The following is a 27,884-nucleotide window of genomic DNA, read 5'->3' on the forward strand; positions in this document are numbered from 1 at the left end:
AACAAAGGAAGGCCGGGCGCGGTGGCTCACGCCTGTAATCCTAGCACTCTGGGAGGCCGAGGCGGGTGGATCGCTCAAGGTCAGGAGTTCGAGACCAGCCTGAGCAAGAGCGAGACCCCGTCTCTACTAAAAATAGAAAGAAATTATATGGACAACTAAAAATATATATAGAAAAATTAGCCGGGCATAGTGGCACATGCCTGTAGTCCCAGCTACTCGGGAGGCTGAGGCAGTAGGATCACTTAAGTCGAGGAGTCTGAGGTTGCTGTGAGCTAAGCTGACGCCACGGTACTCACTCTAGCCTGGGCAACAAAGTGAGACTCTGTCTCAAAAAAAAAAAAAAAAAGACAACCAAAGGAAATTAAAACATGTTTGGTTTCGTTTCTTTTGCCTTTAATACTTTGGCAATCTAGAAAAGATAACAAGGAAGAGAGGCTGGCTACTGAGTAATCAAAAGAAAAAATGAAAAAAGAAAAAGAAAATGTGTATACCTATTGGATACAATGTACACTATTTGAGTTATGGGTACACTAAAAGCCCAGACTGTACCACTAAACAATATGTCTATGTAACAAAATTCCATTTGTACACTTGTACCCCCTAAATCTATTAAAATTTTTAAAATAATAATAAAATAAAGAAAAAAAGGAAAGAAACAGACTTCATTCACCCACATGCCTTCACTGATGGCCCACTATGTGCCCACGGCTGTTCTGGGCACTGGGCAACACCGTGGCTTGCACAGCAGCTGAACTGCCTGCTCTCACGTCACTTTCTCTCCGGGCACAATCAAGGCTTGGAACGACCACGAGAACAGAGAGTTGAAAATTCTGGCTATAAAAATGCCCATGTAGAGGTGATTAAAGATGATACTGCAAATAACAGTAACTATCACTTGAGTGGTTGCTAGGTGTTATGGATTGAATTATGCTCCCCAAAAATTCATATGCTGACGTTCTGACCCCCAACACCTCCGAACATGCTCTTATTTGGAAATAGGGTAGCTGCAGCTGTAATTAGTTAAGATGAGGTCATACCGGAGTAGAGTGGACCCTTAATCCAACATGGCTGGTGTCCTTATAAAAAGGGGAAATTTGGACACAGACACACATGCGGGGAGAATGCCACATGAAGACCAAAGTTATGCTGCCATAAGCCAAGGATCTCCCAGAAGCTGGGAGAGAGGTTGGAACAGATTCTTCCCTAGCACCTTCAGGGGAGCTTGGCCCTGTTGATGTCTTGAACTTCTAACCTCCAGAACTGGGAGCCCATCAGTTTCTGTTGCTTAAGCCACTCAGTTTGTGGTACTTTGTTAGAGCAGCCCTAGCAAATGAATACACCCTATAAGAGGTGCTGTACTAAGTGATTTGCACAGATTATCTTATTTAACCCTCATGACAACATATTGATAGGTACCATATCCCATTTTACAGAAGAATGAATCGAACCAGAGGAAAGTTAAGGGACTTGCTGCTTTAATCAAAAAGGACAGTGACATTCAAAGCTTGGGGCTCAGGGAAATCCACCCTCCACACTCAATCTACTCCAGTTGGGTAAATCCCACATCTCTCTCCACTCAGTCTTTTCCCTGGTTCCAAATACTGTCCCTTTGGTTGGCTTGTGGTTAAGATGTTTCCATCCCCTGTTTGGTAATCAAATTGGTACATTTACCCATTTTAAGTCTCTACAGACAGAAGGACTGTATAGTCATGATGTTTATGCTGAATATGGTACCTCCTCTCTCCTCATTCACCAACAAATTGATAGCCAGCTCTCCTGGCCCCATGAAATCTCTATATGTAAATTCCCATATACCCTCCCACCACACATACACACACATACCAGCCATAACAGTACACACTGTTCATGTTATTTATGTTTGTTTAATTTGTGTTTTTTGTCCAAGACTTGCCATTCAGTTGTGTGCAGATTCCTTATCCCAGCTCATCACTATGTGTCCAGCCTAGAAAGGAGCTCTCAGAGGACAGGTCCTGAGTCTGTTTAAGACCCACTAATTGCCAAGTTAAACTGAGGGAGTTCACAGTCTTACAAGCTGGCCAGGAATTAGAACAGAATCTCACAGATAAGCTTCCTGGAGGTCTAGCAGCTCAAGGGTCTGTGAAACTATAAACCCAACTTTGTGTTTATGGTCAAGTGTCTATATTCCTTGCATTGAGAAAGAGTGGACATTTGTGACCTTGGACCAGGGTAGCAGTAACAGAATACCATTCATGATCTCCTTGAGTCCAGAGCCATATTGGATAAGACAGAAAAAGACAGTGAAGGATTAGACTAATGTTTCTCAAACTAGAATGGTCTCTAAATGTATTCTCTGCAAATTGCACTGTGAGAAGGGTACGTGTGTGTGTGTGTGTGTGTGTGTCATTTTGCTAGTAATCTTGAAAATTAAATGTATTCTAGGTCAGCCAGATGACCACCTCTAGAAGACATTTTCCATCTTCAAAGGCATAGGAACCAAGCAACACCACTTCCATTGTCATTTGCTAACAGGCCAAAGAGCAGAAGCAGACTTGATCCTGAAATAGTGTGTGGGAGCTGAGTGAAGGCTGAGTGGCATGGTGCCATGTTACAAAAGTGAAGGTTTTGCAGTACTGTTTTGTTTTGTAAGTGATTTAAGGAATTTTCATGGGGAATTCTGATTACACTCAATTTTTGTCTTTCAAGCTGACTTTAAAACTAACCACTATGTAAGACATGACTCCACTGTTGTTTTAAAAAAAAAATAGTGGGAGAATTAAATCATCCAACAGGACATCAAACATGTGCATGCCAAGCTCAGAAAACTTGCAACATAACAGTTAAACCATAATCACAACATGAGTAGTGATTTATTTTCAACAAAACATCAACCAATATACCAAATTAATGCTGTCATTTTGCATTCTGTTGGGTTTGTAGCTTTGGTTGAGTTTATTTACAAATTTGTTGGATTTTACAGGGAGATAAGTATACAGCACTCATACCTTAATATGTTTATACATATGTTACATTACAGTTAAGATATTTTAAGTCCAACAATAGGGCTCTATTGGAACGTTTTAAAATAGTCCATAAATTACATTTGAAACACATAGGATTGACCAGACTAGTATATAAAAGAACAAAAAAGAAGCACATCAACATAGACATTACCAACAGTCAGGCAAAATGATGCAGAGATAAACCTGGGTATTTAGAAAGATGTTGGAATAATAACTAGACAAATAATAATCTGTTTTTCAATCGAAACTAATTTTTAAAGTGCTTTCTGTGCTAGGAACTGTACCAGGGGGTCATGGATAAGAAGTAGGGAAGTAAGGAAAACCAAGATGAACAAGACCTTGGGCCCTTCAAGGCATTCAGTCTAATACGGAAGGCAGGGCTACACTAGGTAATATTGATTATCACGGTTTACATGGACCATCTCATTCAAGGCTCAGAACAGCCCCATGGGATAGACAGTATTTTTCCCCTGTTTTACTGATGAGGACACAGAGGACCCTGTGGGCACCAATGAGTTGCCCTTAGGAAATCACATGCAAAACCTTCCAAAGTAAGTACGATTTCATCTGGGTCTTTCGTGATGACTGGAAGTCCACCAGTCAGCACGGGGGGAAAAGCACTCCTGTCAGAATGAACACTTGTGCAAAGACATGGGGGCACGAAAAAGCTTGGCTTCTCTAGGTCAGTCCTGCCAAGAACATGGCCAGGGGCAGCTGCCCTCTGAAAGGGTTCAGCCCTCATCCCCAATAACAGATCAAATCCCGTCACCGGACCGATCCTTTCCACATTAGTAGAAAAGCAGTGTTTCCTGATGGTTCAGAAACAGGCTCAACTCTTCCAACCAGGGCTACCTCATACAGCTGTGCAAACTGTGGACTGCACAGCCAGAGTCCCATCTAAGTGGCGCTACTCACAGAGCAGACATCACAAATATGTACAGTCATTATGACAATTTCCTGGAGGAAGCATTAGCTTCTTCTCCTAATAGAATCTATATTTTATAACAATTTTCTGATAAACAGAAGTAAAATATCTTGAGGAAGGGCATCTTTTCCTGATTCACACAAATTTGCCCTATGCGCTAGCCACAGTGGTAAGCTAGCTCTTACCACTTCTCCCTCCTGAACTGTGTGAAACCTAGATTCCAACCATGCACTGTGATTTTATTTGGCCTTGTCACTGTTTAAATGCATCATATTAAATCTGCTTCAAGCAGTTAACATCCTGTCTCTCTCCTCTTATTCCATGTGATTCCATCTTTCCTATAATGCCTACCCCATCTCTCTCCCTCCTAGACCTGGACCTACCAACGCTGTCTTCTAAGTCACAACAGGTCACTTTTCCTGGTTAATCTCATTTTCCAAAATTGAAACACAGCTTCCATGCTGTCCACCGGAGGAGCATGCCAGAGCCCATGATCCAAGAAGACAGGAGGGCTCCGACCAGAAACAGTATTTATGCCAGCCCCGTTCTGCCCTATCTGTCTGGAATCCTCCTAAACATCAATTCGTAAAACTATTAACTTATATACTGCTCACACAGGGATATAAATCACTCTGAGTCATGGCTGGCTCCAGCTCCTTTAACAGCCAGCCTCAGGGTCAATAGACTCTAGTTAAATTACCACCGCTGCAAGCACCACAACAAAATTAACTCTAAAGTGGCACTCGATTTCACCCTCAAAATCATTCTAAGTCTGTTCTATAAGAAATTTCATGTGAAACTTAGAGAAACATTGTGCAGAAAGGAAACAGAAGTATTTTGGGAGAGTGGCTACCTCCAGCAAGGGCAGGGCACGCGGTGAGCTGCTACCTGTCACACTGCGTTTCTCTTCTAACAAAATCTTCAACAACGATGGCAAAATGGTGACATGTGTTGAGTGAGTGTGGGGAGTAGAGGATACTGTTATATTATCTTCTGTTCTTTGAATGTTTTGAAATATACCATAATTCACAGTTTAAAATTTTTAGGCACTTTGGCTAAAGATCACACTCCGATTATTGGTCTGAGAAGGTTAAGGACATCCTTTGATGAATCCAAAGTCGTCAAGTTCTGACCTGTTTGTACCTTGTCTCCCAGATAAAGTAATCGTGAACATAGCTGTTGGTGGGACTTGGAGGATTTTGCACCTCTGGCTGGATTGGTGTTGTCACAGGGATAGTGGCAGTGCTGAGGCGGGGGCAGCATGTAAGTGGACCCACAGCGCGTTGATAAACGTCCCTCCATCCACACTTGTGCTTTCCCCACATCCCCATCCCCATTGTTAAAGACTTCTACCAGCCTCTGCTTCTGTCCCGCCATGGAAGGAGGCGTGTTTTCAATGATGTATCTATTCTGCCACCTAGCCTTCAGCGGCGTCACTACAGCAAAGCTGCCTGAAGCCTGTCCTCTGCACAGACCTAGGTCCTGCTGAACTTCCCAGATCAGGGAAGGACCTGAGCAACTGGTCCTTCCTCCTTGAAGGTCGCTGTGCCTTAGTTTGGAATCCCGATAAGGCTGCAGCATTAGTGTGCCTGACATGTGCTTGCCTCTGGGAAAGGGATTGAAGTCAGTGACATGAGGTCTTTAAAATGGAGTGAATGATAAGCCTGCCTGAGAGAGTGGTGAGAGCAATGCACAGAAGAGAATGAAGACAAGGCCCTCAGATGACATTTTTCCTTCCCAACCAGAAGAATCCGTAATATTTTGTGTCCTGTGAAAAAGTCTAGCTTTCTCAAACCATGTTATTGGGCATCATCCTTACCCTGAAAATCACCTAGAGACTCACAGAAAGTGACCACAGGTAAGGACTCTGAAGCTTTATAAAATAAAACTGCTATCCACATTTTGAAACGTTGTCCAAATAAAAGAGAGCAAATCGGTCACTCCGTTGCACTTCTTGAAACTTAGTTCTGATAGGCTGTGAATCTCTTAAAGGAAAGGAAAGGGTTGATCTCAGGAAAAATGGGATACAGTTGGATACATTTAACTTCCTACTTCTCCAAGAAAGACGTGGCTGAAAGGTATCAAAGCTCGTCTAGGCCAGAGTTGGGAAGCTCATAGCAGTGAAAGCAAGTGGGCAGCAAGGAAGGTCCCGGCCTCTGATATTTGTATGTGACAGGAATAAATCACCCCATCCCAACTACCCTGGTTGAGGCAAACTACTTTTTTTTTTTTTCAGAAGCAGTCTTCTAAAAGTGATTTCAAACAGATCTAGGCCTTCAGGGTGGAAGGGAGGGGAAAATGGAGTCAAGAAAGACTCATAGGCATGCCCCATCATCCCACGTTCTGTAGTAACAGAACCAACACCTTCCCACTTACTGTCGTCTAGTAATTATGGACTCACAGAAGCAAAACCCATCGGCCAGTCCCCCCTCTTTGGATGAAATCCCTCTAGGCAATCCCAGGCCACTGCGAATTCTTCTTTCTTGCATGCTCTCCCGGTAAGTCTATCCCAGGTCCCTTGGACAGTCCTGAATGCCTGAATCCAGTCCCTGAATCCCTCATGACATAGCCATTTCTAAGTGGAGATTAAGAAAGGTTGCTTAACATTTTCAGTCTTACAAAGTAACCTCTCTCCAAGGCCCCCCTCTACCACCCTGCCCCAAAAGCAACTCCCACCACATTCTCCTCCTCCCTCCTCTCTGCCCTTTTCTTCTTCTCTATGAATCATCCCCTCCTCCTTTTACCTGTCCTCACACATTGTATTGCCAAGCCACTGGAAGTCAGCTAGACAAAAAGAGGTGTCACTGGAGGCCACCTCTCTCTCGGAATACAGGGTGGCTGGCACTAGGCAACTCATGTTTCTTTGGAAGGAGCACACAATTTCCCCATTCATCGCAAATCCTACCAGTGTACCTGGAGTGGACTGCGCTGCTAAAGGCGTGTGGAAAGAAATCAGAGCAGGGACCAGAACACACACTACACACTCTGCTGCCACTCTTGTAATCTGAACTTGTCACAAATAAGAAAATAACACACGATCCTCCTTGCTTCTAAAATATTTTTAAAAGCTTTGACTATTAATTTGTTCCTACCTTACCAAGCCCCCAGACAGAGGGGAGAATCAATTGGAAAGAACCTTGCTACTATTTTTTTTTTTTTAAATCATTGCACACAGTTCTCCTCCCTCTCCCAGCCAACGCCTAAAACCCCTCCAGCAATACAAGCAAAGGCACAACTTTAGACTTTAGCCTTGTTTTAAAATGTGCCTTTCGGCAAACAGATACGTGAAAGAGAGATCAGGATCTGAGAGTGTTAACAGCATAAAGTGAGATGCTCCCGAACTGAACTAGCAAGAGAAAATATTTTCTTAAAAGCAATCCTCCAGAAAGAATTCTTATCATAGATAAGGGTGCAGTCTAGTGGCAAACTTCATGAAATGCAGCCCCTTCTCCAAAGGAAAATTAGAGCACTGCTCCAGGGAGGGGAAGCAATGTAAAAGGCATGACAGCCTCACCCCAGTCCTCCCAACAGGGCAGTGACATTAGTCATTTCTCTCTGACCTGCCTGCGAGGGCCATGGCCCACCCAGGTCAATTTCAGAAAAAGTTAAAATCACCACCTTCCTTCTCTCAAGGCTTTTGTTTTCTTTCATTTTATTAAAGAAAGAAGGGGTCCATAGTGTCCCCATAGACTGTCTGAGGTTTCAGGTGGCATGAGAATGTTCCTGGTCAGGATCTCTTCTGAGCAGGTCCTGTGGCTCTGTCAGCTCATATTCCCGGGATGTGCCCATGAGCACCCATTAACCTTAAAACAAGGTCTCCCTCCAGTCTGTTTCCCACTCCCTCCAGGGAGTTGGCCCTGCCCAACAGAAATGGCCCTGTAAAACAACATGCAGGGCATGTATCACTCCAAGCCACTGCTCTTCCCTCTAAAAACCCCAGACACAAGGACACTTCAGGTCACCAGGCAAGGTTTTCAGAGTTAACAGCATTTCCTCCAAAGTGTCAGTTTCTGCAACTCACTGCTCCCAACAAGGCTGTTGTATGAATGTCCCTTCTGGCAAGTACACACAACACACACACACACACACACACACATACCCCTTCCCTGGCCAACAATGTAGCTGAAGGAAAGTGACCACCTCTTGACCACATGACCAAAAACCTCCTGAGCAACAGAAACACCTTTGATTAAATCCTCTTCTCCAGACTTTGGGGGAGGGGGTTCGAGTTTTCTTCTTTTCCTTTCTTGTTTTAAAATTCAGCTCACCAGCCATCACTGGCCATTCTTCACTACGGGTCCTCCCAACACACACACTTGCACACACACACAAACCTTACATGGTAACTTAGACACTAGCAGACAGTCGTTTTCCAAAGCTTGGGAAGATTCTTGGGCACGGTATATATCCAGTTGGCTAATAAGAAAACGCTTCTCCCTCCACCCGGTGCCTTGATCAGTTAAGGGACAGGAGGGAGGGGGAGACCGAGTTCCTCTCCTCATTGTGTCCACCCTGCTCCGAAGAACTCTCTCTTCCACTCGCCCCTCTACCTCCTCCCCCCCTGCTCGGTAGTCCCAGCCTGTCCCCCTTGCCCCTTCCCTGCATTCCGGGGGGAGGAGGGCGCAGCGCTGGGAGCGAAGGGGAGCCCCCTTGTGTCTAGAAGGCCTCTCCCCACCCCCACCCCGTGTGAGTTTGTTCAGCAAAGCTCCTTGGCATCCTTGCCTGGGTTGGGTGTTGGGGAGCTCAAATTGCAGCTACAAACTGGCTGGCAGCCAGCGGCCGTCTATTTAAAAGCGCCTGCTCGCCCGGAGCCCGTAGTCTCTTTGGAAACTTCTGCCGGGGAAAAGAGCTCTGCGAAAGAGCTGCAAAGCGGTGTGGGCTTTTTCTTTTTTTCTACTCCTTTTAACTACCCCCTCCTCCGTTTGCACCCTTCTCCGGACTTCACACAGAACCTGCGAATTGCAAAGAGGTGGTGGCAGAGTGGGAGAAAAGAGGTGTTAGGATTTGGGTGGGTTTTTTTTTTTTTTTTTTAAATTTCTTGATTTCAACATATGCTCCCACCATCTCGGCTGCAGCCAAAGCCTCTTACCTGTTCCGCGGCAGCCGCGCGCCGCTGGCAGCCGGAGGTTAGAAAGGAGCGGGGTGTGTTTTAGATTTTAAGCAAAATTTTTTAAGACAAATCCATTTTTTTCACCCCACCACCCCCATCTCCACGGCCTCTGAGCTCATTATTTCGGTGGTTGCTTTGGGGTGAACAATTTTGTGGCTGTTTTCCCTACAATTCTGACCAGATCTGGCTTGGGGGTTTCTCTGGCCTCCGCTCACTCTGCGTGCACCTAGCGCTGCCCTTTTTTCCCCCAACCTGTTGCAAGGTTTTAATCCTTGCGGTTGGGACTTGCTTGCAGGCATCCCAGTCTTCCATCTCTCCCCACATTTTGCAAGTGTCTAGGGAGGACACCTGCTATACCTGCCAGAGATTTAAAAAAAAAAAAAAAATTCTCCGGGCGCCCTCTTGGCCCCTTTATCCCTGCACTCTCGCTCTCCTGCCCCGCCCGGAGGTAAAGGGGAGACTCGGAGAAGATGGTGCTCACCGCGGTCCTCCTGCTGCTGGCCGCCTGCGCGGGGCCGGCCCAGGGCCTGGGCTCCTTCGTGCACTGCGAGCCCTGCGACGAGAAAGCCCTCTCCATGTGCCCCCCCAGCCCCCTGGGCTGCGAGCTGGTCAAGGAGCCGGGCTGCGGCTGCTGCATGACTTGCGCCCTGGCCGAGGGGCAGTCGTGCGGCGTCTACACTGAGCGCTGCGCCCAGGGGCTGCGCTGCCTTCCCCGGCAGGACGAGGAGAAGCCGCTGCACGCCCTGCTGCACGGCCGCGGGGTTTGCCTCAACGAAAAGAGCTACCGCGAGCAAGCTAAGATCGGTGAGCGCGCTCAGTGTGCCAGTCAGTAACGCGGCGCACGGGCGGGGGACATGGGACGGGCTGGGCCCGCGCGCTTTGCGCAGCAAGTGGCTTAGAGCTGGGGTGTAGCCCAGGAGTAGTGGGGAGGGTCCTTGCACCTCAGAATTGGAGCCCTAGCCGATCCTGTTCCCCTGGGCTGCTGTCTAGCCGAGCCTCTCCCAGTTTTCGCTCCTTCTCCTTCCCTCTACCCCCACCTTACCCGCCCCTCCCCGCACCCCATCCAAATACTGACTCTGAGCTCCTATTCGGTCTCAAGGTCCAAATCCCCTGGTACCCAATCTTCAGTCTGAAAGCGTGTGTGTTACATTATCAACTCCCTCCCCCATTCCCCAGAACTGTTTTGCAGACATAAAAAAAAAATCTCTTTTGTTAAAATATTGTTTTAATTGGGGCCTGGAGAGAGAGGCTTTAGCCATCTTCTGAGCTAATTCCGACTTTGTCCCTCCCAGCCCCCAGCCCCGCACCCCCACCCCCGTGCCTCCAGACGTTTCTATCCCTCCACCCCTAGACACACACACACACACACACACACACTCTCTCTCTCTCTCTCACACACACACACACACATCCTAATGCCTCTTGGGTGGGGGCCTAGATGCCCCTCCCACGTGCACACCCATTGCTTTTGATTTAATGATTGCTTGTGGTAGATGGCAAAACATATTTAACTGCAAAATGTCTTTTATTTCCTCCCAGAAAGAAAAAGACTACTTTAGGAGCGCGGGGGTGGGGGGAAGGAAGGGTTTCGAGTTCTGTGCCGGGTGTTCGTCCCTGAATCTAATTCCTTTTTTCCTTCCCCAATTCAGATTTTACCTAGCAGGAAAGGTGGCCCTAGGGCTGGGAGGCAAAAGGGGGTGTGAGATTCAGACATCGCAATTTCCCCGCCTATGCTGATTCCCACCCACATCCCCTCCCCCGCAATCCTCCCCTCCGCAATCTCCCTCCAACCCCATCTCTTAAACCAGATCACAAGTGGGTGTGGAGTAAGTGCACGCGGGGCCGGGAAACGCAGAATGCAAAATGTAGGGGGCGGAGACAGGAAAGCCACGCCCCGGGAGCCTCGCCTCCGCTTGCCCGGCCCCCGGGTTGCCCCGCCCCCGTTTTGCCCCGCCCCCACATTCTCAGCACCGGGTCTAGGGTTTAACTGATTAACAGAGCTACTTGTTCAATCAGAACAGTTCTGTCCCCTTACATTAGGTTTCTTTTTGGAAAGTTACGTGATCTTAAATGTTTAAAAAAAAGTTTAATAAACTACACAAAAGTCTGGGTTCTAAGACGTCAACCTGGTTATTGATTCTCTCCAAAATGAGTTAAGACTGGGCTAAACAATATTTGGAGTAGTTTCTTACTGGAACAGTGCCCCTCTCCCTTCCTGTCCCCTTCCATTACTCACGAGCACCCCAACATAAGTTTTCTTAAGTGAAAACTACCGACACTATGGTGCAGTAGAGGAGTGTGTCTGCGCTTGCCAAGAGGCAGGAGAGCTTTCCTGAGTTCGTTCAGCCTGATCCCCGCAAACCCTGCAGGTTTTCACTGCCGCTGGCGCCAGCCCCTTCCGCTTTGCAAGAGGCAGTCGTTTTCCGAGTTGCAGCCTACAAAAAGCGAGAGGGAAGGACGTGCAGGCCCCGGAAGCCCCAGAGGCCGGTTTGCGGGGTTATTTTTATTAAGATCCACTTTTCAAAGGCGGTCCTGCCCGCCTTGATCTTGGGGGAATGTGGATTTGGAAAAACTTACCGGAGCGGCGGCGGGGGCGGGGCGGGGGGAGGCCGAGGAAAATGAATTGATTTCCTGGCTTGGAAGCGGGCGCCCTGGCTAACCATCCGGTCACATCGAAGGAATGCAAGGTATCATTCAGCCGCATTCTGGCCGGACTTTTATTTGCCCCACCGTGTGGTTGGTGTGATGTGGCTGGCCTGCAGGGTGTGCGCGCAGGGCGCACGCGCGCGCTCAATTGCTAGGCGAGCACAGAGGGAATAGCCAACTTCCCAGTTCAACCTACCGAGCGCGCGCGCGCACACACACACACACACGCGCGCACACAAACCACTTTTGTCCCAAGCAAGGCCCCCTTTAGAACCCTCTGCGGCCTCTTCCTCAGCCCCCACCTTCAGGGTGCCTTTGGAACGACCCTAAGCAGACACTCCTCCCTGCCCCGCCTCCCGCCCCAGCCGGGCACTTTCCGTCGACTCCACCCAGGCTCAAGCAGGTGCCTGGCGACTGCAGTTGCGGGTTGGCTGCGCTCCACCTTCACCGGGGCCCACGCCTTCCTCCGAGACAGATGGAGTGGAAGTGGGTGCTCCTTGGAGAGGGCCTTTCACCTAGAGAACCGTTGGGTGGGTCCCCAAAAAGTGGAGGTTGTGCACAGACATTTCTTAAAGAGAGGGAAATGGACACAGGGAAGAGAGTGTCCCTTTGGTCCTTTAGCCAAAATTCCTGCTCCTCAACTAACTTCCCACCTCCCACCTCCCACTTCCCGCACCACCAAAATCTGAGCAGTGCGGACATGGATTTGCCCTCCCTCCCGCGGTTGCAACATACATATACGTACACACACACATATATATCATACCATATCATATAATACATATTATATCCAAATACTATACTGTATATTTATATATTGTCTCTACAATATAGGCTACATTATATATAACATAGGCTATCTATAATACAGGCTATGTTATATATATTTATACATAACCCCTCGAAAGGTGCATTTCTCGAATCAGAAATGGGGAGCAGAGGAGAGTGAGGTGGCAGGCAGCCAAAGCTTCTGGGAGGGAGAGGAGAGGGCGGGTGGAGACCCGTGTTTTGCTAGGCGGTTGCTGAGCAACTGGAGAGGGAGTCGGCTCCGCGTTGGGAGTGCGCCTGGCCCTGCATCTTATTTTGGCCAGTTCAGGGTCAGAGATAGATATAGAAAGCTGGGGTGAGGCTGGAGGGAGGCGAGAGACGGAGTTATTTATTGGGCCAAGCTCTCGGTAACTATCCGTGAACTGGAGCGAGCCAGGGAAGGACCAAGGAAGGACAGAACTTTGCTTTGGGCAACGTTTAGGGGAAGGGGCCTTGTGGCCTGAGGGGCTGGTGCCCAGCAATTTTGCTAGTTCTGGGGGGTCTCTCCTGTGCTGGTGAGATATTAAGTCTGAGATGTAGGGAGCAGTGGGTCTGGGTTTCTGTTCCGTCATTGAGAAGTAAGAGACAAAGAGGGGCAGAAAATATGCTCTGGAAAAGAAAGGAAAAAAAATGCCTAAATAAAAATGAATTCAGCCTTTGCTTCTTTGAGGGGTTTGGCCTCCATCACCCTGGCTTCAACTCCAAGCCCGGTCCAAATGCCATGTTGAAGTCAAGTTCCAGAGTTAGGTTTATTGGCCAAATTTATGTCTGGGTTGAGCAAGATCATGGAAAACTGAAGGAGCCAGATTCCTTTCTCACCCACTCCCCCTCCCTCTGAAACAAGTCTGAGAGGATGGCTGTGCCCTGAGCCAACCAAAACCCGAGTTGGGAAGAAGAGAGATGGGCTTTAACTCGACTCTTCTTGCCACCTCCCCCTTTCTTTCTGCTGTGTCAGCTCAGACTGGAAGAACAAGCACAGTTGGCTGTAGTGAGAGTTCATTTTCTTTCCATTTCTCTTTTTTCCCCTTCTTAGCCCTCCCTCCTACTCTTCCCCTCCCCCACCCATCTCCATCCCCCAACTCTAAGGCACCCCTGAGGGCTTGAGTTTTAAGTCAGAGCAGCTGTGAGTTGGTCCTGGGGCTTGGGCTGGATTTGAGCAGGCAGGTGGGACCACAGCTGCTGCAGGAGGACCAGGCTGACCCCAGGAGCCAGAGGTCACCGTGAGGGTTACAGAAGAGGGCATGGGAGCAGGAATCCCTGCAGAAGCCATGGTCTCCTTAAGGGATGGGGGAGGAGCTATCAGGAAGGGGAGGTAATATTTGTCTAAAGTTTTACTTTGTACCTGAGCAATGCCTATGGGACTTTAAGATATTTAATGTGTGGAAAATAAAACTTTGGAGAAAGGATCACCACATTTCAGGCCTACAGCATCCAGAAACTGGAAGAACACCATAAACAACAAGGTACCAACAGGGGCCCCGGAGCAGAAGGGAAGAGGGCCAGAGAATGGTTGCAGTAAGAGACAACTAGGCAACTTGCAGGATTTTTGTTTAGTTTTAGTTTTGCCTTTTTACTACAGTTGGTCCAAAAGTTGCAGTTCCCAGAGACTATCCTTAAATTGTCATCTGAATATGCTATTAAAGACAATTAAGATTGATTACATATTTGCAAAAATAAATTATCAAATAAACAAGGAAGCCCCTGTAGGATTCTACTCCCCTCCCCCAGTATCTAGAGAATTCCCTCTTTTATTTCCAGTTCCATTTCTTTCCATGATTTCTGTTATGATATCATTTATATATATATATAAATTCAGAGAAGTGAGAGGGAAAGTGGCTGTTTTTCCTGCCTGGCCACTCAGTTTAGCTCGGTCCTAGGATCTCTCCAGGAATTTTCTGGGTATTGGCCAAAGAATGTTAAAGCTGGAAGGAACCCACAGCGATTATCACAGTCAAGACCTTCGTTTTAGGATGAAGGTGCTGAGGCCCTGAGTGGGATGTCACTTGCCCAAGATGAGGCTGCAGGGTTAGAGGCAGAGACAGGGCTGGAACTCAGCTCTTCCTAGGGGTTCCAGCTCTGTGTCCCACCATTCCTGGCTTTCTCACTAGTTACTAGGACTCTTGCCTGGGCCTGAGCTAAGAGGCCTTTGGCAAACATCACCAGATGCTCTCATCCCATGAAATAAGAGCCCACACCTTAGGGGTGCTCTGTTTGAGGGGCAGCAGCACAAGGAGTGAAGCTGCCCAAGAGTGGAGAATGCAACACTCTCCTATTTGCACACTCACTTCAGTCCCTTTTTCTACACAGTCTTGCAAACAAGGCTTGCTTAGGCCGGTGGCTTGGGCAAGGAGGCAAGGAGGGCATGAGGAGTGGTGTTCGGCCCCACCTTCAGATCCACGTGCCAGACCTCATTTCCTGCATGACAGGCAGCTCTCCTGATGTAGGGAGGCAGGCAGGCCCTCGCTGTGTCTGGGCTGCGCCTGTGTCTTGGAGGAGAAGCAGCACAGAAGTGACCTGTGTCCCATGGCGACCTGCCTCCCACAGCCCAGGCTCCGCAGGCTGCCAGTGAGCAGAATGTGGAGATCAGAGGGAGGGTGTGGCGGGGTGGGGCGAGGGAGGTGGCTGGAGGATTTCTGCATCAGAGGAAAGAAGGAAAACCATATCCTGCAAAAGCTGATAAGGAAGAGAGCCACCAGGTTATTGAACGTATGCAGGTAATATCGAAGCCCTTTCAGTAGGAGAGGAGAAAGAGGCTTCCAAAATACAGCTGAGGGCCTTCAGCTGGTCTGAAGGGCATTCTGAGAGCCGTCCTAGTACATCCTGGAGGCTGCGGCAGCTCCTTCCTTTAAGGATGCCTACGAAGGAGGCAGATAAGCCCCTTTTCCTGATAGGTTATCTTATGTTGCACCCCTCAGCCGAAAGCATCAGACAGGGCACTTTCCCTTGCCAAATCCTGAAGTTAGGCCTCCCTGAACGTACCCTCGATCCCAGCCTCTGACGGCCTCTGCCAACTTGGGGAGTTGTTTTATGTGGGTTCCAGTGGTCCTAAGACATTTAGATTGTTCTGTCGTGGCTGTGACACCTCTCTGTAACCTCAGCAAAGAAGACTCTCCTTCTAGATCCTTTAAAATGGCACTTCCAATGGAAATATAATAAAAGTCACATATGTAATTTTTTATTTTTTTAGTAGCTTTTTTAAAAATAGAAAAAGGAATAGGTTGGCCAGGCGCGGTGGCTCATGCCTGTAATCCTAGCACTCTGGGAGGCCGAGGCGGGAGGATCACTTGAGGTCAGGAGTTCGAGACCAGCCTGAGCAAAAGCGAGACCCCGTCTCTACTAAAATAGAAAGAAATTATCTGGCCAACTAAAATATATATAGAAAAAATTAGCCGGGCATGGTGGTGCATGCCTGTAGTCCCAGCTACCCAGGAGGCTGAGGCAGTAGGATCGCTTAAAAGCCCAGGAGTTTGAGGTTGCTGTGAGCTAGGCTGATGCCACGGCCCTCACTCTAGCCTGGGCAACAAAGTGAGACTCTGTCTCAAAAAAAAAAAAGAAAGAAAGAAAGAAAGAAAAAGGAATAGGTTAAGTTAATTGTAATAATATGTTTAACTCCGTATATCCAAAACTTTATCATTTTACCATGTGCTCAAAACCAACAATTACAATGAGATATTTTACATTCTTTCTTTTATATTAATCCTTTGAAATTTGGCATTTTACACTTACAGCACATCTCAATTCAGACACTAAATTTTCACTGGAAATATTTGATCTGTATTTAGGTTTCATAAAACTTACAGTTAAAATACTCTACCTGTAATAAGGTAGAATAGATTCACCTACTCGAGTCATTCCAAACATACTTAAAATTTTTCTAATAACCGAATAGAACATCAGTTTTTAAATTTAAACTAATAAAATTATATAAATTTTAAAATTTGGTTCCTCCATCGCACTGGCCACATTTCAAGTGTTCAATAGTCACGTGTGGTTAATGCTACCTAATTGGACAGCACAGAGGCCACCAGCAAGCCCCTCCCTCCCCTGAGAAGGGGATCACTGTCCCCACTCTTCCCTCTTTCCCCCAAAGAGTCAAAGAAGAAGAGGCTGAGCTTTCATCGACAGCTGTGACTCCCTTGTTTGACCCTTGGCAGAGCCCCTATTCTGAGGGGACCCCAGAGAGAGGCGTAAGCTGCCGGTCCCTGCCCCCGCTTCTGCTCATCCAAGACTTTGGAGGAATGTGGCCACCTGTTGTAATGTTCTGAATGGGCTGTGATGGGTCACGCTGGAAACGGGCCAGATCAGCGCTTCCTCCAGGGGCCACCCCTCACCAACACCTTCTCATTTGGGGCGTGATGGGGAACAGATATAGACATTTCTCCTGAGCAAGCTCCCCCTGCCAACTCTGGGAGAAACCTACCTGGAGATGCTCGTCTTGGGCGTTGTGCATAAATATGTATTTCCAACGTGTACAAGTATCACCAACCCAGCAACCAAGAAATGTGCCCTGGAATCACAGCCCTGAATCCTAGTTTGTCCTCAGAAAGAATGAGGAGCCTTTCTTTACCTCTGGTCCCTGGCCAGGGGGGCACGTATAAGTGGGACCTCAGCCTTTCAATCTATGGAGTGTCAACTTGCCACCTGCCATAGCTACACCGTGGAGGGTGGTGGGTCCCCTTGTCTCTCTCCATCCTTAGGGAAGGAGACCTAGTACTCTTAATGCAGCATGAAGGAATGGGATTAGGCAGAGGGAAGAACACCCAGGTGAGCTCTTTAAGTGGAGACTGGTTCCCACTCGTGCAAAGCCCTTGTGACCTGGTTTTGGCAGACTCCCCAGGGCCTTCACTTTCTGGAGACCTTTCTGCAGCCCGAGGAGCCTTCAATCTTGTGGTCTACAAATAGATATCTCTCTTCTTCCTGTGCAAATGCTCACACACACACCATGCAACTAAGTCATTTGGCATATACCTCCGGGAAGCAGTAGGACTTCAGGAGACTGAGACATGGCTTACATTTTTGTAAACAGTGATCAGCTGATCCTTCATTCTCCTGCAAGCCTTGTGTGTAGCAAAGAGCAGGCAGCTGCAGGCTGGCTGTGAACAAGGCAAGGCGGTGAGGGGTCTGAGGAGCGTCTAGCCTGGGCCTTGCTGTTTTCATCTATACCAAGGCTTGGACCAGTAGACCTTTCTGTGATGATGACATTCTAGATCTGCACTGTGACACACAGTATACACTAATCACATGTGGCTACGGAGCACTTTAAATCTGGCTAGAGCAACCGAGGAACTGAATTTTTTAATTTATTTAATATTTATTAATTTCAATAACCACATTGGCTAGCTGCTACCGTAGTAGACAGCACAGCCTTAGGTCAAACAGATGCCCAATATATCCAGGGCTTCCCAATGCAGTGATGTCCATCTGCCTGCCTCTCATGCCCGTCTGTGGCAGTGTCATCATGCTTTGAGGCAGGGGCATGGATGGGACAACCTCCTGAGGCATCCACTGGGCTCTAACGTGCCCCAGCTTATACTACAGAAATACTTCTAGACCCACTTCTCTTTGCCTCTGGGGCAGATTTACACATCTCTCCATTTAAAGATTGTTTATTGAATACCATTTGCTGGAGGAATGAAGATAAATGGCAAAGCTCTGCCTCTAGGAAGTTTAGTGTTAAATTCCCAGAGGGAGCCAGAATAAGAGCCATAGGAAACCGAACTTATTTTTGCATTCCTTGTAGAGAGATTCTGGACATCCCCATTTCAGCTGCTGGCTAGAAAAAGAGACTAGAGAATCTCCCCAGGTCTACGTGGCCTGTCAAAGCCCTGTGCTCTTCCTAGGTTGTGAATTTCAAGTGTGCCACAGTTTCTCCAATTTCTGTAAGCCAAGTCACAATAGCTGGGGCACCCAGTTTTCTCTTATGGTTGATTATGAGGTCCAAGAAGATAGAGTGAGAAACTAACACCAGCCCGGGAGCAGGCTGTTAATGGTGCCAGGGCGTGACTAAGAGCCCCAGGGTGGGAGGTTGGATTTCAGGCAGCGGCGGGTCCCCACCTGGACCTATCCATTGCTCTGACTACGAAGCAAGGCGGAGTCCGAGCGCTTCTTAAGAGCACGTGCCGCCTCCGCGGCCCAAGAATTTTCCTCTTGCAAGAGCACAGCAGCCACAAGAGGGCGGGTTTGGAGACAGTGGCTGAGCTTGGGCAGGGTACATGCATTGTGCAGTCGTGCTGTGGGTACTACAGCCCACCTAGGGTGCCGCTGGGCCTGCACCCAGACACCCTCTGTGTTTGCTGGGACATGGAGGATGGCGCAGTCCTCAGGCATGGGTTCATGTTGCCGTGGAGAAAGGCCAGTGTACCCGTGCGTGCCTCTGTGGACGCTGCTCCTCATGCGTGAATGGGGAACGGCGGATGAATGAAGGAGGGGCTAGAGGCATTAGAGAGCTGTTTGGAAGGACTGGGGGGTGGGGGTGGGGAGGGGTGTAAGAGCCAGAGCAGGCTCAGTTCCCCCCCAAAGGTAAATACTGTATCAGAATAATATGATAGTGCCCTTTTTGTTGTTGGATAATATCATTAAATTACAGGTCCTGCCTCCGTAGCTTGCAGAGGCAGCAAAAGATACTAAGCATTCCACATTTCCCATCCTGTGCAGACTCCAACGAGAATGGCCTCTAGAGATAGGCAGGGAGGTCTGGGATGCGTTTTGCTTCCTTCCTGGACGCTTCCCTAGTTGCAGATGACAGAAATAGCCCCACGTCCTGCGCGAATAAGCCTCATTGCCCGCCCCTCCAGCTCCTTTGCCTGCCCTCCACTCCCGCCCCGGGGGTCTTTCTAGGTCTCGCTTGTCCATCTCCTGACTCTAAATGCATGTGGCAGACACACAAAGAGAGCGAAAGGATTTGGGTGATTATCAGAGAAGTTGGAGAGGAACACACACAAATTCCAGACTTTAAAATGATGTGTGCGAACATCAGTCTCCCGCGCCATCTGCTGGCCAGCTGGAGGTACTGACCTGTCTGTCAAACAGGTTCCAGGGGCCCCGGTCAGGTTCCTTCGCCTCTGTGCACTCACAGAGGAGTCTTCACCAGAACGTCCTCCCTGGTACCCCACCTGAATCCCTCCTGCAACCTGAGTTCATCTTCTCCTGAAGAAATAGCTCAGGAGTAGCCAGTCTGCTTGTGCCTTCTTGTTTCATATAAAATTTAAACCCTGCCAAAATGGAAAGCCCATTTAGGACTCGGCCATAGGGCAGCTGAGTGGGCCTAGCTGGCCCTGGCATCCCGCCCCCGGGCTTACTTTCCAGCACTTGAATCTTCGTGGCTCTGCGGTGGTTCCCATCCAAGTTTCCACTGTCTCTCTGGAGCCTGCAGGTGACCACAAGACCCTGATTAGTATCTTGGATACTGGACTCTCCCAATGCCTAAGTAATAGGTCTCACAGGGTTAAGTGGCACCAACAACCAGGAGGCACATGGGGACTTTAAACCTGCCCTTCAGAAGCAGCCAAGGAGCCTGAAGCCTGGGCGGTCTGCCCTCAGGAGGCCGCCTTCATGAGGCTGGCAAAGGAGAGAGGGTTTACAAAAGTGTTTTGAGTTCCTTAAATTAAGAAAGATAGCAGAATATACCAAAATGTTTTTCCAGTATCGTTGTTTGGCCCCAGAATAATACCTCAACACTTTCAAAGAGAAGAGTAAGAGAAGTCAAAATAAATTTGCTCCTAGGTTGATTGGGCTACTTGTCAACAGCCCCATCCTCCTCCAGGAAGGGTGATTCAAGGTTAAGGATGACCCCAGCACTTCTTCCCAAACTCTGAATGTCCTGAGAAGAGCTCCTGCTGCAGGGCAGGCTGTGGGCACCCTGCTTCCATGGTACCGAGACCAAAGAGTGAGAACAAGCTGAAATGACAGCTGGAGAATGGCATCCTCTGACCAAAGGGACAGAGCACACCCCCCCCACACAAAAAAAAAAAACACAGATGGCCAGAAGAGGATGGGTGTCACCCCCATCCCAGATGTCTTTAAGAACTAGAAAGAGCACCAATGAGATAGGGGTATGTGCTTGTTTCTGCTTGGACACAGGAGGATGGACTAATGGTGTTTGGTAAGGATTCCAGGAGCTAGGACAGCACTGGGGGTGAGGCAGCTTCCTGGGCTCACTTCCCTTAAAGAGGTGACAATCTGTGGCTCCCGAGGCTGAGGCTGGGCTGGAGCAGCCCACAGGAGGAGACATTCGTCTTTCCTCCACGCCTTGGTCAGCAGCCAGCCTGCTCCCCGGCCTGCCCTCACTCTGGTTACAATCCTGTTTGAGGAAGGAGTTGGGCCACACACCCCAGAGCACCTCCAGGCTGTCAGTGGCAACTGAATCCTGCCCTCTCCCCTGGCCCAGTCAGCTGCCTTCTGTGGATCAGAATGCCCAGTGAGGCCTGGAGAGGTTGGGTGGACTGTCTCAAGTCTCCTCCTCACTCCCCCGGCCAGGACCTGAGCCTCAGGTTGGGGCCTGTGTTACAGATGACAGAGTCCCGGCCTTGCAACCCACCAAGTCCCCAAACCAGCCCTGCTCCTCCCTGCATTCCCCCCCCTTCCAGCCTAACCTGTCCCACAACCAAGAAAAGTTGGTTTACCCCAAAACGTCACTCTGCTAACTAATCCACCTGCCGGGCACATCAGGGTTTGACAGAGCAGGGTCAGGGCACGGGGACATCACGACTGGCTGGGAAGAGGGCTCGAAAGCCCAAAAGGGGCACCAAGATCCTGATGCTGAACTTCAGGCAAAGTCTGTCCACCACTTTGCTGTCAGCTTCCTCCTCATCATCTTCCCCTCCGGCAATACCTCCTTTCCCATCCTGTGAATAGATACCCACAGCCACGGACCTCCAGGAACTCCGAAAACCCTTGGAGGCTTCTTCGGGGCACAGAACTTCTCTGCCAAGGCCTTACAGACTAGATAACTAGTTCATTCAACTTGACGAATCCTGAGCCAGGAGAAAAGCCGGTGCCGGGGTGCTCCCTGCATTCCCTGGGGGCATGAAATGGAGGCTTCTCAAAAAGCTTCTCCTTCCCTGCACCCTCTGCCAATTCCTTGAATTCTTCCCCTTCCTCAACTTCCCATCCCCAGTGCCTGGCTGTCACCCTTCCCAGGAATAGTGGAGGGGTAGAGAATAGGGTTTTCCTTGACCCTATTTTGGGTGCTCAGAATCACCCAAAGCCCCACTTTCTTTTTCGAGGATTTGGGAAGGGAGGCAGTGAAGACAGGGCCCCTGCTCCTGCACACCCCTCCCTGCACCTGGTCCCACCTCGGGGCACCCGGCCACACCCTGCCCACCTGGGAGCAGCAAAGGTCTCCCCCACTGTGGATCTGCTGAGACGGGGGTAGTTGAGGAGCTGAGAAAAGAAAGGGCCCCAGAGGAGGGTGTCTGTGGGACAGGATTTTACTGGAAATCTGTGGACCAAGAAGAGGTCAGGCAGGTGGAATTGAGGGTCAACAAATGCAGGAACAAAGTCCTGCTTCGCTAAAGGTCAATAGTCATCTAAGTATAGACTGTCACCAAGTCACTCCTATATATAACTGCCCGGCCCAGCCAGCTGTTGGCCTCTCTCAGGCTGAAGCTGAGTAACGTGCCAGCATCCCAGGGCCCGAGCTCGGTGCCAGGTCTGAGCCAGAACGTCCCCTGTGCTGTTCCCCACTGGGCCCACACTTCTGGCTCTCCCATCTCCCAGGTCCCCTCCTCCTGTGCTTTACGATGGCCCCACCAGGACCCCAGACTCCAGGACCCCCCACTACCAGTTCTCCAGGTCCAAATATAACTCAAGGCCCAGCAATTCTGAAGGTGCGAGGACCTGTGCCCTGGCTGTGGCCTGTCTTCATCCAGCAGCCCAGGCCTCCAGGCCCCACCTCCAGCCGCCCCCAGCAAGCAAAGCGCTCACCACCTCCTTCTCCTTTCCTTGGGCCACTGCCCTTGCCCCTCCTGCCTCCTGCCCCCCCAGCCGCAGCTCCCTCATCTGCCAATCTTCCAAGATTCTCCTACTCTTCCTCTCTACACTAACTCTGCTCGACTCCAGGCATTCCAGAAACTTCCCTCCACTTATATGAGTGTCAGCTATTCCTGGTTCTCATGTCCCTGCTTTCCCCAGCCTGGAGAGCTCCAGGAGGGCAGAGACCCCATCTGCTTCACCCCGTGTTACTTCCCCCACCCTGACCTCCCAGTCCTGGCCCTGGGCGCAGGCAGCTGACCCCCAGCCCCTCTCCCCACAGAGAGAGACTCTCGCGAGCACGAGGAGCCCACCACTTCCGAGATGGCTGAAGAGACCTACTCCCCCAAGATCTTCCGGCCCAAGCACACACGCATCTCGGAGCTGAAGGCCGAGGCAGTGAAGAAGGACCGCAGAAAGAAGCTGACCCAGTCCAAGTTTGTGGGGGGAGCCGAGAACACCGCCCACCCCCGGGTCATCTCTGCGCCTGAGATGAGACAGGAATCTGAGCAGGTGTGTCTTGAGAATTCACTCCACGTCTCACTCCCTCTGCCACTGCCCGGCTTTTGGGCTTTTCCCCTGCATCTAAATGGGCATTCAGGGCAGCAGGAGGTACTTAGGCTAGACCTGGCAAAGGACCTACCACCAGCCATGGTGCCTCAGGTTAGGAGAATTCTCCGAGCTTACATTTGTCAGGACAGAGGGCTTGTCCGCATGAGTGGAAACAGAGGTAGTGCTCACTCCAGGAAAGGACTCACACCAGGCACTCGAGCCCCGGAGCTGTGTCCAGCGCAGAGGCTGAGCGTGGAGCATCTGGAGACGACGCCTCTGGACTTCATTACTCAGCAGAATAGAAAAGCTGGGGGTGGGTGGCTTGGAAGACGCAAGGGAAAATGCAGCTCTATACCTGGCCAAATGTAGGCTTTGTACACTCCCAGGGCACGTGATAGGTGAGAGGGCCGGAAGATCCTTGGTAGCAGCTGATTAGAACCAAAGGTGGTGGCTTTCCTCCGGAGACCCCTCGGCCCCCACCCCCGGGCCACCGTCTGCACACCTGGGTGGTCCCACTTGGTCCTGCCGCTCCCCTCACCCTCCTGTCCACACAGGGCCCCTGCCGCAGACACATGGAGGCTTCCCTGCAGGAGCTCAAAGCCAGCCCACGCATGGTGCCCCGTGCCGTGTACCTGCCCAACTGTGACCGCAAGGGATTCTACAAGAGAAAGCAGGTACATCCCTGCCCCGTGCTCCCAGGTTCAGATGGCTCCAAAATGGCACCTGTCCAGAAACTCCACTGGGGACATTAACGATTTAGTATTTACATTAACGATTTAGTGTTTCCGAAACCTCAGATCCCCGTTCGCAAACCACAGTCATGATGTTCCCCATTCCCTCCTGTGCTATAATCTGCCGAACCTTTCAGGGACTCGCCTTATCTCCATGAATTCATTTGTAACACTGTGTCACATCACAGGTTGTTGATGCTCCTTCAGTGCTTTTCTGGTACACACACACAGTGCCTGTGCACACGCACGACATTAAAACCCATTTTCTTTGTGTACCACCTGAAACCATCATGCCCCTTCACAGCCAGGCTCTCCTGTGGGCAATGGCTCTCAAACGTCGCCCGGAGGCCTTGTTACAGCAGCTGGTGGCTGGGCCCCACCACTCCCCGACTTTCCTTTTGTAGGTCTAGGGTGGACTCGGAGGACTTTGCAACTCTAGTAAGTTACCGGGTGACCCTGTTGCCACCTTAAGGGCACCACTAATCTAAATTTAAGAGCCAGACTGCTTTGGGGGTCAATCTGGCCCTGCCACTTACTGGCCTGTCCCCTTTCCCCAGTCATCTAATGTCTCTGTGCCTCCAGAGAATAACAGTACCTGCTTCACGGGGGATGAGGAATCTGTGTGGAGCACTTAGAACATTCCCTCCTCCATACTAAGTGCTGAGTGGCATCCGATAAAGTGTCTGCACAAGTGACGCCTCCTAATATTATTACCATTTCTATGATCATTATCCGATCAGTTTCCAATGTCGAGAATCCCTGGAGAGAACCGAGTTGGAGGAACTCGAGTGGATAACATAAAAGAGATCATGGCCAGGCGCCGTGGCTCACGCCTGTAGTCCCAACTACTTGGGAGGCTGAGGTGGGAGGATCGCTGAGCCCAGGAGTTCAAGGCTGCAGTGAGCCATGATTGCGCCACTGCACTCCAGCCTGGGTGACAGAGTGAGACCCTGTCTCAAAAAATAAAAAAAGAGATTGTAGGAGCTAGCCAAGGGCAGGCTGCCTAAATTCACATTTTCCCCTGGCCCTCCATGAAATGGGGACACCAAAACCCCCAGGGCTGGGTCTAGCCCCTCAGCTCGCTGGGGATGAGAGTCCGCCGTCCTGGGGTGGGGAAGAGGCGGGGTGGGCGGGAGCAGAGGCTCAGCGAGCGTCGCCCTCACCGCCTGTTGCTCTGCCCACCCCAGTGCAAGCCTTCCCGTGGCCGCAAGCGTGGCATCTGCTGGTGCGTGGACAAGTACGGGATGAAGCTGCCGGGCATGGAGTACGTGGACGGGGACTTTCAGTGCCACACCTTCGACAGCAGCAATGTTGAGTGATGCGTCCCCTCCCCGCCCCCCACCCCCACCCTCCCCAGCCCCGACTCCAGCCAGCGACTCCCTCCACCCCAGGACGCCACTCATTTCATCTCATTTAAGGGAAAAAACATATATATCTATATCTATTTGAGGAAACTGAGGACCTCGGAATCTCTAGCAAGGGCTCGACTTTGAAAATGGCAACAACAGAGATGACGCAAAAAGCTAAGGAGACCCCCCCCCTTTAAAATGGTTTTCTTTTTGAGGCAAGTTGAATGAACAGAGAAGGAAGAGAGGAAGAACAAGAGGGAGAGCAGGGAAGAAAGCGTGTGTGTGGAACAGAGGGGCAGATGAGTAGAGTTACGAAAAGGAAGGCAAGCAAGTGGACAGGAAGGAAAGGCACCCGCGTCCAGCCCTGGCCTGGAGTGGGGAGAAGTCTGGGCACCAGAAGGTGTCGCCCAAGATGTGGCATTTGGTTACACCCTTGGAGTTTTCCCAGTTTGGATTGGTCAGGGAGAGAAAGGAAAAGACAGGTGTGCCAGGGCCTCTCCCAGATCTGTCTCCTCCTCCAGCCAGCAGTGTGGACAGCTCGACCCCGACAGAATGTTGTCTCGCCCCCAAATTTATAAAAACTAAAACACATTCCATTCCTCTAAAAACAAAACAAATTCGAGAATGAGTGACATTAGCTAGCTAGGTTCCCCATCAGAGACGTGAATGTTAAGGATGTGTGCATTCTCACCCCCCATGCAGACGTCTAGAAATCCGTACACACCCCAGTATCGGAGAGACTTGTCCTTCCAGAGTGACTTTTAAAAAGAAAACTGCTGAAGCTGTGGTTTCAGCCCTCATTTCCTTCAATTTACAACTAGCACAGCAGCCTCTGTGGGGGAGGATAGGCTGAGAAAAACGTGGGCTTGTATTTATCTACAAGGCTGCATATCGTCATATATAGGCATATAAATCTATTTTATTTCTTTGTTTTTTCTTTCTTTCTACCTTTCTTCCAGAGGTTTGCGTTAACTTTTCAGAATAGCTCTGTGGGTCATTGAAGAGCTTCCTCATTCTGGGGAAACCAAGGAAACCCACGTTCTCCCAACACAACCCATAATGCCAGTTTTGCCCGCCCCTAGTCAGGGTTCCCCATGAGCAGCAAACTCAGTTCTGCAGGGGCCAGTGTGGGATGTGATGATGACTCCACGCAAGTGTTCACAGGTACCCACTCAGCCAGGTGAGGCTGGCGCGCTCCCACACACATCCCACTGCAGTCTTCAAACCCTCAGGAAGTAGCTGTCTCTGGACACCGCGCCAGACGAGCCCAGCAGGTCCAAGTGTGACCCCCTGGTCCTGCCCCAGCCCTTTCATGTCGTTGGGACAGGACTTGTGTTTTGGAAGCCTCCCTCGGTCTCCACGCTGGCAGAGCAGGAGAGAGACTGAAACGAGAGAGGGCAGAGAGGGAGAGGGCGGAGAAGCGTTTCACGTGCAGGGAAGCCGTAAACTTGACTGCTCAGGCCAGAGTAGGCAGAGGGACAGGGGCTAAGTGCCCCGTTCTAGCTTTGAAGCAAAGCTGCAGAAACACCGGTAGAAGCTTTCTTGGTTTCCCCACCCTACATGCCTTCTGGGGTAATAGAAGAAGGAGAGACGGAAAGCAGGGGATGGGTTGTAAGACAGAGAGGAGCTTATGCCAGGACACAGAGCTGGACAGCTGCAGGTGGGTCCCAGACGCTAGAAGCTGGACAGGAACCAGGATCAGTAGAGACTGGCTGTGCTTTTGAAGGGCCGAGACCTGTGCTCCATGCCCACCTTCAGCCACAATGAGGGACGGAGGCCAAAGAGTCTTTCAGGCTTGTCCCCTGTGCTGGCAGCCCCTGCTCCCTCGCCAGGGTGGTGGACAGAGGAGGGGCCCAGGACACCCCGGGAATGCATGCTTCAGGGGTGCCGTCATCGGGCAACCAGATTCTGAACCAAGAAAAGTTCCATTCTCCGCTGACGTCCTCAACCAATGGGTGGCCTTGGACTAATGCTGAAGAAACCCTGCCAGGGAAGGGGGCCTGGACACTGGCAAAGGAGACCCTTTCTTGCTGTGGACACAGCTCTCTCCACTCTGTCCTGACGGCATGACACAGTGGAGGCCGCCTCCAGCCCCGAACCTGGGGCAACCAAGAAGCAAGTACAGCAAGAAGAGCGACAGCAAAGAAGCAAATATATCCCAGCTAATGGCAAACCCGTCACTACGGGTCCTACTCCCCGGACAAGACAGCTGGCTGGAGACGGGAGAGGTGCTCAGTCTCCGGGAGACAAAGGGCCCGATGGGCCGGCAGCCGTGAGGACTTTCTTGACCTGCTGAGTCAGAGCACCCCATCTCTCTGCACAGCTGTCCCCAAACCCTGACTCACATTTCTGTATGTCTTAGGCCAGTACCCTAAACCTGTTTCCCATAACTCTTCTTTCTGCCCATTCTGTCTCTGGATCTTGAGCAGTTATCTTACTGGGATCTGCCAAGTGGATACTGGGGTACCACTCCCCCTAAGAAAAGACTGAGCCAGGAACTGCAACCTCCCCCGAACCCCTCCCAGGGCTGGCCCTGACTCCTGGGAGGGGCTCCCCCCAGTGTGTGCTGGACTTTGAGCAGGCCTCTGCCCCCACCTGGGCTCTTTGCTGTCAGCCGTGAGCTGGGGGATGGCAGCAGGGGCGAGCTCCGCCGGACGTCCGTGCCTACTGACCCAGACCTGCGCGTCTCCACTGCTTCCGGGGGTGCTTCTGGGCAGCTGGTCACTCCCTAGAGAAGCTGCACCTTCGTGCACGGATGGGACTGAGCCTCCCAAATGGAAGGTCTGGCTGAGC

At 50.3% G+C, this 27,884-nt stretch overlaps 1 protein-coding gene and 1 long non-coding RNA gene across 3 annotated transcripts in view; one reads left to right on the forward strand and one right to left on the reverse strand.

The window, feature by feature from the left end:
* Positions 1 to 9,832, reverse strand: part of LOC138391408 (uncharacterized) — an 89,105-nt gene extending 79,273 nt beyond the window's left edge. The window contains exon 1 of the long non-coding RNA XR_011234844.1: positions 9,519 to 9,832. This is a non-coding gene — a long non-coding RNA (uncharacterized lncRNA). The remainder of the gene's footprint in view (positions 1 to 9,518) is intronic.
* IGFBP5 (insulin like growth factor binding protein 5) lies at positions 8,778 to 27,271 on the forward strand. 2 transcript variants are annotated; one of them, XM_069480949.1, is made up of 5 exons: positions 8,778 to 9,841; positions 22,743 to 22,972; positions 23,566 to 23,685; positions 24,930 to 25,052; positions 26,051 to 27,271. In XM_069480949.1, the coding sequence occupies exons 1-5, from the start codon at positions 9,508 to 9,510 to the stop codon at positions 26,090 to 26,092; spliced, it is 849 nt and encodes a 282-aa protein (XP_069337050.1). In that variant the 5' UTR covers positions 8,778 to 9,507; the 3' UTR covers positions 26,093 to 27,271. The 2 variants fall into 2 exon arrangements, with proteins under 2 accessions (XP_069337050.1, XP_069337108.1); XM_069481007.1 differs by lacking the exon at positions 26,051 to 27,271 and having other exon boundaries at positions 24,930 to 25,081.
* Positions 27,272 to 27,884: the final 613 nt, after the last annotated feature.

This window comes from Eulemur rufifrons, chromosome 1 (genome assembly GCF_041146395.1).
Source record: "Eulemur rufifrons isolate Redbay chromosome 1, OSU_ERuf_1, whole genome shotgun sequence".
NCBI lineage: Eukaryota > Metazoa > Chordata > Mammalia > Primates > Lemuridae > Eulemur > Eulemur rufifrons.